General features: G+C 38.4%; 1 protein-coding gene across 1 annotated transcript in view; it reads right to left on the bottom strand.

Moving 5' to 3' along the window:
• The window catches only part of DNAH11 (dynein, axonemal, heavy chain 11), a 481,900-nt gene that overhangs the window by 408,429 nt on the left and 60,495 nt on the right, over positions 1-12,976 (bottom strand). Inside the window, exons 15-20 of the mRNA XM_006880385.1 lie at positions 10,789-11,121; positions 9,999-10,253; positions 9,743-9,912; positions 7,080-7,302; positions 3,201-3,317; positions 2,974-3,060 (exon numbers count right to left, since the gene is read on the bottom strand). Of these exons, the coding sequence (XP_006880447.1) occupies positions 2,974-3,060; positions 3,201-3,317; positions 7,080-7,302; positions 9,743-9,912; positions 9,999-10,253; positions 10,789-11,121 (1,185 nt within the window). The remainder of the gene's footprint in view (positions 1-2,973; positions 3,061-3,200; positions 3,318-7,079; positions 7,303-9,742; positions 9,913-9,998; positions 10,254-10,788; positions 11,122-12,976) is intronic.

Raw genomic sequence — 12,976 nt, 5'->3', positions numbered from 1 at the left:
TAACAAGTGATTTTGAAGACCATGGCCCATATCAGACGCACCTTAGTCTCCAGAGAGACACCATTGCTCTTCAGTACTTTGGAGAGGTCCCTAACAGCAAACTTTCCCATGGCAATGCGCCTTTTAATTTCTTGGCTGCTGGTGCCATACTGTTGACTGTGGAGCCAAGCAAACTAAAGTTGTGTATGACATGGAGAAAATCTTGAATAATCCAGAAATTAGAGGGAATACACAAAAACATTGTGCCACAAAAGTAAATGATAAATGCTGAAATATTTCAGAAAGTAGCACATGATAGTCAATGGATATGAGGGAAGATGTTCAAACTGGACTGAAATTACTGGCAAAAAATAAGACCCCTGGAATTGATAGTAGACGAATTTACATGTTTCAGCTAACAGACTGGGATGTGCTAACCAGTCTATGCTAGGAAATTTGGAAAATAGCTACCTGGCCAACTAACTGGAAGAGATCCATATTTGTTTCCATTTACAAGAAAGGTGACCCAACAGAATGTGGAAATTACTGGGGGGGAAAATCCATGCAAAAAATATATGGCCGAAGATCATCCAAAAACAGCTAGAACAGTACACTGACAAGAGAATTGCCAGAAATTCGAGGCTGTAGCAGCAGGGAAATCCTTACTGACTGAAAACAGAGAATACCAGAGAATGTCTATCTGCGTTTTATTGACTATGGAAAGCCACTTGACAAAGTGAATAATAACAAACCATAGATAACACTGAGAAGACTGAGAATCCCAGAATACTTAATTATGTTCATATGAAACCTACACTTAGACCAAGAAGCTGTTGTCCAAACAGCACAAAGGAGCACTCCATAGTGTAAAATAAAGAAAAGTGTGCATCTGGGGATGATATCCTTTTTCCCCTACCTACTCAATCTATACGCTGGGCAAGTAATTCGAGAAACTGGACTTAATGTAGAAGAATGGGACATCAGGATTGGAGGAAGGTTCACCAATGGCCTGTGTTATACAAATGACACAACCTTGCTTGATCAAAGTGAGGAGGACTTGAAAGGCTTGCTGCACAAGATCAAGGACTACAGCCTTCAATATGGATTACATCTCAACATGCGGAAAATTGAAATTCTTACCACTGGGCTAGTAGGCAACATAATGATAGATGGAGAAAAGACTGAAATTGCCAGTGATTTCATCATACTTGGATCCACAAACAACACTCTAGTACTAGGAATCAGGGGATGTGTAGCATTAAGAAAGATTGCCCAAAGTCCTGAAGAGCAGCAATGTCATTTTAAAGACTAAAGTGTGCCTGATTCGGGTCAGAGTCTATTTAACCACTTGCTATGAATCTAAAAGCTGGACTATGAACAAGCATGACTAAAGAATTGATGCTTTTGAGATGTGGTGTAGCACAAGAGTACTGCGTATCCCATGGACTGCCAGAAGAACAGATATACTTTTGATTTTGTTTTTATATATAAATTATTTTTTATTATTGATTTAATGAAAGCTTACAGAAAGGTTGGATTTTGATTCATTCACTGTTGCACATTTTCCTCATTCCTTCTTTCTTCCCCTCACTCAGTCCACCTGCAGTGCACCTCTTTTTCCAGATTGTTGTCATACATGTGATGTTTAATCACAGATTCCTTTCAGACAGTTCTTCCCCTCATCTGTTCCAATGCAATGTTCATCATTTCTTCACTCTTTCCTCTTCTCACTTTCCATGAGAGTCCTATTTTATAACAATGGGATTATGCTATATTTGCCCTTTTATGATTGAGATATTTCACTCAGCATAATGTCTTCCAGACTCATCCATATTGTGTAATGTTATACAAGCTCATTGTTTTCCAATGTTGCATAATGCAATTATTCAATTGTGTGAATATACCACATATTTTCTATCCATTCATTTGTTGATGGGCACAAACATGCATGCTTTAGAGAAAGTGCAGCAAAAGTGGTCGGTGGAGGCAAGAATGGCAAAACTTGGTCGCAGATATTTGAGGCATGTTGTTTGGAAAGGCTGTTCCTTGCAGAGTGACATCATGTTTGGAAAACTGCGGGGTCTGTGAAAGAGGGGAAGATCCTCAACCAAGTGGATTGATATAGTGCTTTGGCAGTGGGTTCAAGTATATTATATTTGACAAGGATAGCACATGATAAGACAGGATTCTTACCTATTGCCCATTGGGTCCCTCCCTATGTGTCTTCCTTGACTTGTTGGCTCCTAACTACAACAACTTAAAATAGATAACAGTACCCACATTTTAAGTAAATATAGTGAACAAAATTCATGACTTGCCACTGTTGTTAGGTGCCATCATCGAGCTGGTTCTGTCTCATCATGAAAAACCCCTACCCAATGCTTTGCAGTCCTCAAGTCTTTGCTGTGTTTAAGCCCCTAATCAACCTATTTTGATGAAGGTCTTCCTTTTATTGTTGTACCTTTGATTTACCAAGAATGATGTGTTTTCTCAGGAATTATGCTCCCTCTTAATTAAGTATGTGTAATAAAGTCTCACCACCCTTATTTCTAAGGAACTCTCAGGCTGCACTGCTTTCAAAATACATTTGTTCTTTTAGGAGTACACAGTATATACAATATTTTCCACTAACACCACATTTCAAAAGCATCAGTTCAATCCTCCTTATTCACTGTTCCACTTATACATGCTTTGAAAACATTATGGTTTTGGTGAGCTATACCTTAGTGGTTAAAATTACAACCTTGCCCTTTGGTACTTTAAAGAGATCCTTGACAAGATTACATTCACTAGTGTCCAGTTTGATGATTATGGTGGGTTGAGAAGATCTGGTTTAGCCTTAAATATAATTTATTTGGGGAAAATTGTGTATAATTGAGTTTAAATAGCTAATTCTCATTCCTTTTAACTAATGGTACAATTTGGGTAAAATACAGCAGCCAAAATTTATTTTCCAAAATATTTATAACACAAGATACTTAAGATCTCCATTACCTGGTCAAGCATTGAGTATGGGTTTTCTGCATTGAAGTCAAGAGGAGCACAGCATCTAAATCTTTCTCTGAACTCAGCCTGTTTTTCCTGATGAACACAGAGGGGGGGAAATGAATTTCAGGTAACAGAGAGAAAAGAATATGAATTTCAAAGAAAAATCTTCCATTACATTTATAAAATTTTTCTCTTAAAAAAAAAAAAGACAACCCAACAAAACAAAAGCTTACATCAAACAAAATGCATTTCTTCCGTATAAGAGAAACCTCCACGTTTTGGAGAGGTGAAACTTCATGTCTGATGATTGCAGCAGTCTTTTTGGTAAATTCCCACCTTTCAGGCAATTCCTACAAAAAACAAATGTGCAAAGTAGGAGGCTGTCACAATTCTTCAAACAAGTCAATTTTTATAAGATTAAAAAATTCTACTTTCTTTATGCTAGGTCATGGTATCTTTTAGCTTTTTATGTAAGATAAGGCGTTTATCCAGAAAAGATCACAGAGATTAAGGTTTAGAACAAAGCTATCTTCAGATGGGCCTCCTGGCACCTCTGTATTAGTGTTTTTCCAAGCACATACCAGAATTCTTTTCATCTCAAACAAATTCTCTGAAAATAAAGGTTATAAGTCTCCAACTTGTGCTACTGGAATAAAATGAAAGAGTTCTGGAAACTACCTTGATAATCTATAACAACTAGAAGGGGGTCCCTGAGTGATACAACCTGTTAAGCACTCAACTCACTCAGTGGCATCTTAGAAAAGCAAAAGGGATTGGTTTCCCAAAGACCACAACCTTGAAAACGCTAGGGAACAGTTCTATTCTGTTATCATACGTCAGGATTGACCTTACAACTAACAGCAGCAAGTAGGAATAGAAGAGAGCCATGTGTTGGAATTTATCAAGACAGAAAGAAATGCTTTGAATCCAGCGAGGCTGCAATGAAAATGTGAATTAATCCCAAGTTCCTACTTCCCTCTGCCTCCCAAAGCTGCATGCCTACTTTTTTCTTTTAAGGTTTTTTTTTCTACTAGTTTATTTACAAAATTCAAATACATTGTTTTCAAGAACTTTTTTTTTTTTTTTCATTTTCCTCACCCCCCTATACCCATCAAATTGCACAACCTCATGATTAGTCGCCCCCTCCCCCAGCACATCCTTTTAATAGACAGTTTGATTGTTTACACTGGGTTTGTGTTACATGCCTAGGATTTCTAAGTGATCAAAGCAAAGCCAAGCAAAGGTTAATTCCTATACTTGATACAGGACAAACACAGCAATAAATAGTTCAGGTAGCAGCTCAACTCCACTCTCCCTGGCTACAATGCAAACAGGACAAAGGCAAGTCATTGTCTTTGAAGAGCAGTTGTGCGTAATTACTGTTGAAAGGCATTCCTGGTATCTAGACTAACAAAGCATTGTTTCTATGGGTCATCTCCAGGACACTGAATGGCTTTGTCATCCAAGCCAGGAGACTCCACCTGAGTAGCTGAAGTGCAGAATCAAAGACTCCAAAGGTTATTCTGTAATCCTTGATAAATATTTGATGAATGATGGCAGGAACTGCTAATTATGAAGAGTGCACTGGGCTAAGTACAAACTGTACTCTACATGGCAAAGGAGGTGCTACAAAGGAAAAAGCATATTCTTTGATTGAAATGACTTTCTAGCCTGCCAGAGCAAATGAGAGGCACACACAGTAACTATTTTACAAGACAGAATGTATTGACATCCATCAGGAGGTCCATGTGTCATGGATTTAAAAAAGAGTAAGGCAGTAACATAGTGTTAGGATAAGAACTCCAAGCCATGTTAGCAACATGAGAGCTGTGCTTGAAACCCAACTGTTCTTCCACCTTCGGCTTTTGTTTCTCATCTCATCAAGTTTCTGCAGCTTCTCTGTCACGGTGGATTTCCAATTCCATCCTAGGGACCCAAAATATCTCGAGAATATCTCTTTAGGGACCACAGTTACTTCTCTCCCACAGCAGGTCTTCTTTTGCCTGTTTTATCTTTGGGGATTACAAATAAGCTTGCATCCCAAGGAGGAAAAATACACCAAAGACCAAAAGATCAGATGATCTCCAAAGTCTCTTCAACTGACATAATCCACAGTAGGAGGCAGTAACTGAAGCTGAGGCTAACAGAATGGGTAGGCTCAGAGATTATGGCAAAATCTGGAGATGCTCTGCAGTTAGGCCTGGGGTGAGAGTGTGGGCTGTTATGGAAACTGGCCAATGATGGAAGGTTACGGATAGTCAGTCAATGTTTTTGAACAGGAAAGTGTCTTGATGAGATCTATAGATTAGAAGGTTTCAATTTACTTCAAAGTATATAGTAGACTAACTAAAGTGAGAAGTTATTGCTGTGGTCGAAGGAAGAATGCAGCACTGCATTTAAATGGGTATAGCAGGAATGGAATGGAAGCATTGGACTAAAAGTGCTTTGCATCAAGAGACCTCCTTACTGGTAATAAACCCCATGGCTTTGAGAAAGAATAAACTATTTCTAAGTAAAGCCACATTTAAGTGTGTTTTAGCAAAGAAACAACCACAGAAAAGTACATGGAAATTTGATAGCTAATCTTAATATCTTAATGTAGGAGAAGCTGATAGTAATTATCACAAGTTACTTTAATTAAAATAAAATAGAATAGAAAACCTAAATGATCTTGGATTTGACAATGCTTTTATACATTGACACCAAAATGGAAATAGATAAATTAGGCTTTGTTAAGTTAAAAATTTTTGAGTATCAAAGGACACTCTCAAGAGAAGGAAACCCACAGAGGAAATGGAAGAAAATATCTGGAAATTATCTGGTAAGAGCTTAATTTCCAGAACATATGAATAACATAGAAATAATAATAAAAAACAAATTAAAAATTCAAAAGGAGGCAAAGGACTTGAATAGCTATGTCTCAAAAAATTATTCATGAGCTCAGTAAGCACACAAAAAAAGATACTCTCATTAAGGAAATGTCAATCAAAACCATAATTAAATATTACTTTGCAAATACTGTGACAGCTCTAACAAAAACAAAAAAAAATTACAAGTTTTGGCAAGGATTCCGAAACATTTGATCTTTTTACATAGCTGATGGGAATACGGTACAACTTTAAAATAGTTTAAAACAGTCTGTTTATTCCTCAAAAAAGAATTACAAAAAAAAATAATTACTCAGAAATAGAATTACCAAATGACCCAGCAATTCCACTCCTAGATAAACACACACACACACACACACACAAAAAGATTCAGAACAAATGCTTTTATACAAATATTCCTTGCTTCATAGCCTCACCCTTCACAAAAAAGATAGAAACTACCCAAATTTCCACCAATGGCTGAATGGATAAACAAACTATTGTTATGTTTCCACAGTGGTATCTAGATTCAAGTCAGATTTTCTTTATTAACATGAGCATGATATGATCTCAAAGCTGACAGGCAATGTTCAATGAAACAGAGCCTTGATGTTTTGTCATGTGTGAAAGTGTTGGTTAATGAACAATAAACCAAAAAAAAAACACCAAAAACAAAACCAAAACTCAGTTTAGAGGCTATTACTAAATACCTTCAAGCAAGCAATAGCACAATGATTATGAGGTAGTACATTAGCTAAAGCAGCGCTGGTGTGTTAGTGGTATGAAGTTGCGCTGCCAGCTCAAAGGCACACAGTTCAAATGCACCAGCTGCTCCATGGTAGAAAAATGGGCACTGTCCTCCTGTGCAATTTACTGCCTCTGAAAACCCACTGGAGGGTAAGCTATAAGTTGGTTCTGACCCTACGGTCACACAAAACAATAACATTTTGGCATGAAACAATTAGATGCAAGTGTGGATTGGCTTTTTAAAAGGTTCTCAATCTCTTCACACTTCAGATGCTTAGATTGTAAAATGAAAGCGTGTCTATGACATAGATCTCCTCCAATTAAGATTTATAACTTTGTAAATAAGTTGGAGGGGCAGTATGAGGTGGTGCTACTACTCAGCGTCAGTGAAATTAGGCAAGCCATCATGAAGTTGTAGTAGGAGTAGGATGGTAAAGTGCTTGCCTGAAGAAAATGCTCAGTATTTGGTAATGACCCTTATTTCTCCTCTATACTTACCTCCAGCTGAACATAGACTTGTTCAGGCAGCTTCTGGCCATAGCTTTCCAAGAGTGTGATAGTTTCTTTCAGTGGCTCAAAGAGTTCATCAGTGGTTCTCTGTCGGCTCCTCACAGCCAAAAGATGCCCCATGATCGTAACTAAACCATCGTGGTCCCCTTCACTTAACTCTCCTTGAAGTCCTGCATCTGTCTCCTTTATAAATTCTTGTAGCTCATTCAGACTATCAAATACACACAGAAAATAACATAGATATGCAGACACAAATCAGTACATTAAAATTTTCATCATCTAAAACTTCTGATTGAAACTTATTCTTTCCATTATTGTTGTTGTGTACCATTGAGTTGGAACCAACCCATAGCTGGCCATCTAGTGGGTTTTCAGAGGCAGTGACACAGAAAGAGACTGCCCATCCTTCTACTGTGCAGCATCTGATGGACTCAAACCATGTGCCTTTGGGATTATAGTACAGCTTTTTACCACAGGACTACCAGGGCATCCTTATAATTTCATTATACATCTACAGAAAGATTATTTGCAACTTCTGTTATAAAATTGACAGTTCAAATGGTGACCTGGCCTGGGAGGACTGGAGCACTATCTTTGCCAGGGAGCAGCAAAATTGTACACTGATAAAGAACTGCCAGAAGTTCAAGTTAGAACTTGAAGCAGTGGTACCATGGCTATTATTGCTGATGTCAGATGGGTCGTGGCTAACAGCAGAGAATATGAGAAGAATGTCTATCTGTGTTTTATTAACTATGCAAAGGCATCTAACTGTGTGGATCATAACAAAAACTATGGCTAACCTTGAGAAGAGATGAAGGGAAGAAATATTGAAGTAAAAATGATGAGCAGAAGATTTGAAAGGGCATTCCAGGAGACAAAGCAAAATATTACAATGGAATGCACAAAGATCTGGGGTTTAAGAATGAAAAAGAAAGAATTCATTTGGCATTTCTCAAACTGAGAAACAAATTCAAGCCTTGAGTTGCATTACTGAGAGACACTATGGGAAACATCTTGATTGATCCAGGAACCATCAAAAGAAGGTGGTGAAAATACATGGAGTCAGTGTATAAAAAAGGAAGTGATTGACACTGAACTATTTCAGGAAGTAGCATATGATAAAGAGTAAATGGTGATAAAGGAAGAGGATCAGCGGAATTGAAGGCACTGGAAAAGATTAAGGCCCAAGAGTCAATGTGATACCAATTGGCATATTCCAAGTAAGAGATGCACTCTTGGACATACTCACCAACCTGTGCCAGGAAATCTGGAAGACAGTTACCTGGCAAACTGACTGGAAGAGATCCATAATTTTTTCCATGCCTAAGACAGGTGATCCAATAGGATGTGGAAATTATTGAACAATATAATTAATATCACATTGTTCTGGGAATTCCAGAACACTTAATTATGCTTATACAAATCAATACCTAGAACAAAAAGCTATTGTCCAAACAGAGCAAGAAAATACTGCATGGTTTAAAATTAAGAAAGATGTGTGTCAGGGCTGTATCCTCTTTCTATACCTATTCAATCTGAATGCTGAGCAAATCATTTGAGAAGCTGGGCTTTATATGAAGAAGAGTGTGGCATCAAGATTGGAAGAAGGCTCCTAAATAACCTGTGTTATGCCGGTGACACAAGCTTGCTTGCTAAAGTGAGGTGAACCTGAAGCACTTGGTGCAGAAGATCAAGGACTGAAGCGTTCAGTATAGATTACATATTAACGTCAAGAAAACAAACAAATCTCACCTCTATGACAACAGGCAACATCAAGATAAATAGAGAGAAAAGACTGAACTTTCAACTATTTCACCCTGCTTGGATCCAGAGTCAAAACCCTTAATACCAGCAGTCAGGAAATATGGAAACATATAGCAATGGGAATGCTGTGGTGAGGGACCTCTCAAAAGTCCTGAAGAAAATGATATGAGTTTAAAGATTAAGGAGCACTAGATTCAAGCCACAGAATTCCAATCACGTATTCATCTGAGAGCTAGGCAATCAATAAGAATGACAGGAGAAGAATGAATGCATTTGAGTTGTGGTTTTAGAGAAGAGTGCTGAATATCCCATGATCTGTTAAAAGAATCAACAGATACAGCTTGGGAAAAGTGCAACAAGACTGTTCCTTGGGAGCAAAGATGATGAAGCTTTCAGTTTGGACATATGGTTAAGAGAGGCTATTCCCTGAAAGGGACCTCATACTTGGAAAGGTGGGGGTCAGCAAAGGAGAGGAAAACCTTCAATGAGATGGACTGAGAGAGTAGCTGTGCAAAGGATTGAAACGTGTTGAGGAGAAGGATGGTGCAAGATAGGACTGAGTTCAGATCTGTTCATAATGTCGTTGTGAGTCATGCTCAACTTGATGGTACTTAATGACAACAATGGTGGACTAGTGGACACAGCGTTGCACTGTCAACTCAAAGATGGGTAGTTCAAACGCAGAAGCTGCTGTTTGTGAGAAAGATGAGCACTCTCCTTTCATGAGATTTACATCTTCTGAAAAGCTGCTGGTGAGTCATCCATGAGTCAGTTCCAACTTGACAGCAATGAATTCTTGGAGTTAAGGTTTCTAAATGCAATTATTTTTTTCAAGCAATGAAGTATTGATAATTAATGATTCCAAATACCAGAGTACAAAAGACTACCTGTCAGAGACAAATCTCAAAAGGTGCTCCTGAAACAGCCAGCTCCATTTCTTGATAATGTTCAGCAAGCTCACTTTGAAAGGCTTCATGTCCACCTTGAGCCAACCATCAAAGACTCTGAAGTCATCAAACTTGCTCATCTGAACATACAGAGCCTCATATATATCAATCTAGAATTAAAAAAGAAACAGACAATAAACTGAAGCAATTTAATCCAAAGCCAACTGCAGCATCAATTGCTAAGGTTCTTCCAGACCTGTTCTTTGAATTGCTCGATAGTTGGTGGTTGCCCAGGGATTTCTTCATTTGGACGTGCATCAGTTTCCTCAGACGTTAAAGCGTGACCATACAGGAGAAAATGCTTCATAAATTCAGCTCGCTCATCCACCCAGAGGTAAGCATAGGCGTCCAGAGAGGTTCTGAAGTCTAAGACTTTTTTTATGACATCTGCCACTCTGTTCATTATCTCTTGCCTTGCCTCTGCCAGGCCTAACATGTTATCCATATCTGTCTAGATGAAAAGAAAAGAAAATGTTTCTTGAGAGTAGCCTTGTGTTACAATTACTTGGGAAGTTAACATTATCTAGGCAACTGTTGAAAGGAAAAACATTTTGAACAAAATAAAAAAAAAATGTTACCTCAAGTTTTTTTCCTTGTGCTTCCCACTACCCCAATTTAGTTTTGAATAGTTGAAATAAAAGCTAATTTACATACAAGCTATAAAGTTATTTAATTTATATAAAAGCTATTTACATAAGCAGAGAGAGAGAGAACAAAAAGCTTATTTAGTGGCTACCAGGAATGGAGATATTGTGGAAAGGAGGTATTATTGCATAGGGGGCAATGAATTTATGTTCATCATGGTAGACTAATTCAGAAAAGAATCATGATAATGGTAACACACCATGAAGAATGGACTTAATGTCACTGAATAATACAGACCAAAAAAAAACACATACGTAAATTAGCAAATAGTTTCTTGTATATAATTTTACCACTTTTTACCCCAAAATAAACAAGTTAATACCTACTAACTAAAAAAATACCTGATAATTTGCTATCTCTAGGTGGGATGCTACTCTCTGCATCTGAGCAGACATCCTGAAACTACTGCATAGCATTTCTTCCACCAGATCATAGAATCCATCGCCAGCCTCTCTTTCTAAAGATGGCTTGAACACAATCTCGGGGGGCATTAAGATCATCTGAACTTGAAAAAATGGTGCAGGCTTCAACTGGTTCACTGTATTTGTCAGAAAGAAATCCAAGTCGTGCATTATAGCTTGAAAAAAGCCTTCCACCACGATGTCATCTATGAATTCTACATAAATCTTCCAGATGTCCAGAGCAGGATCGGCTTTGAAGAGTTTTCGATTTTCCTACAAATGGAAAAAATATTATTTTATGAGTATAAACTATAGAGAAAAGGGTGGGGGGAGCCTTGCATTTAAGTAGCTGGCTGAAGAAGGGACTGCATATTTGTGACAGCACATGAACATGCTTCAGACAGCAGCTCTAGGCAACAGAGCCCCAAGCTAGATGGCAAAGAACAAAGCAAGACTATAAAACCTTAAGTTTATTTACGAGGTAAGTCCAGAGTCATTCTTTAGGAGAAAAAGCATGATGATGATGATTGTTGTTGCATACTGTCAAGTTGGAATCAATTCATAGCTGACCCTCCAGCAGGTTTTCAGAGGCTATAGATCACAGAGGAGACTGGCCATCATTTTCCTGTAGAGTAGCTTATGAGTTTGAACTGTGTGCCTTTAGATTGGTTACATAGCTCTGTACCACTAGGTCACCAGAGCTTCCTAACATGAAGATTACTGTCCTCAAATACAGAGAAAAAAAATCTTCTCAATGAATTTTAACTAGATTGGATCTTGGCTATAATTCTTGCTCTATCCTTAATTCTACATGGCTTTGACCTTTGTCTCCCAGGATCTTGCCTATAAATAAACTAGTCCATAATAGGACACTGCTCTGGAATATTTGGAGATATACAACTGTCACTAACCCAGCGAAGCACTATGTGCTCTGTGTTACTCTTAGAGAAACAGACTTTACTAAGTCTGCTTAACTTGGTTTAACTCAATTGTTTCCAAGAAGAGAATTTCTGGCTCTTATTTTCATTCAGATTAAAGGTCAATGTCCTCATAAAGGCCTATCAATCCTTTGAGGTATGATCCTAATTCTTTCCCAACTCAATCCTCCAGCTTTTGCTTCAGCTGTGGTCTCCTGCAGACTCTGGGTGGTGGTGGTGGTGGTGGTGTTTTTATGTGTCATCAAGTCTCCTGTGACTCAGTGCAACCCTATGCACAACAGCTCTGAAAGCCCACCCTGTCCTGAGCCAGTCTCACTGACTCTGACACATCTATCTACCCCCATTGCCCTAGTTACTGTATCAATCTATCTCATCCAGGGTTTTCATCTCCTGTGCTGTCCCTCCACCCTTCTGAGCGTGATGTCTATCTCCAAGGATCAATCACTCTTGGCCACATGCCCTAAGTATGAGAGACAGAGCTGCAAAATTTTAGCCTCCAAGGAGAAACTTGGTTTCACCCACCCTAAGATAGACCTATTTGTTTTCTTCACAGTCCATGGTATGTTCAAGACTCAATTGATGTTCAAGCATCAATTCTTCTTCTGTCATCCTTAGTCTTTGTCCAGCTCTCTGATACATAGCAAATAATTGCGAAGACCATAGCCTGGGTCAGGCATACCTTTGTCTCTAGACTGACATTGTTCCTCAGTACTGTGAAGTCCCTGACATATTTGTCTAATGCAATTCACCTTTTGACATCCTGACGGTTGGTACAAAGAGTGTGATTGTGGAGCCAAGTAAGCGGTAATTGCTAACAACTTCAATCTCTTCTCCATCCATCATGGTGCAGCCAAATGGACAATTGGTGAACATCTTTGTCTTCTTGATGTTGAGCTTCAATCCATATTGAAGACTACAGTTCTTGATCTTCTGCAGCAAGTGTGTCAGGTCCTCCTTGGTTTCAGCAAGCAGGGTTGTGTCATGTGCATAACACAATCTGTTGATAAGTCTTTCTACAACCTTGATGCCAAATTCCTCTTCATAAAGCCTAGCCTCCCAAATGATCTGTTCTGCACATAGATTGAAAAGGTATGGAGACATGGATAGGAAGACTCAATGTTGTGAAAATGGCAATACTACCAAAAGCAATTTACACATTTAATGCAATCCCAATACAAATACCAACCCCA

Source organism: Elephantulus edwardii, unplaced genomic scaffold, assembly GCF_000299155.1.
Source record: "Elephantulus edwardii isolate Elephantulus edwardi_28Jun2011 unplaced genomic scaffold, EleEdw1.0 scaffold00007, whole genome shotgun sequence".
Classification (NCBI taxonomy): domain Eukaryota; kingdom Metazoa; phylum Chordata; class Mammalia; order Macroscelidea; family Macroscelididae; genus Elephantulus; species Elephantulus edwardii.
Note: the sequence above shows the minus strand (reverse complement) of the source record. Positions and strands in the feature narration are given on the sequence as shown.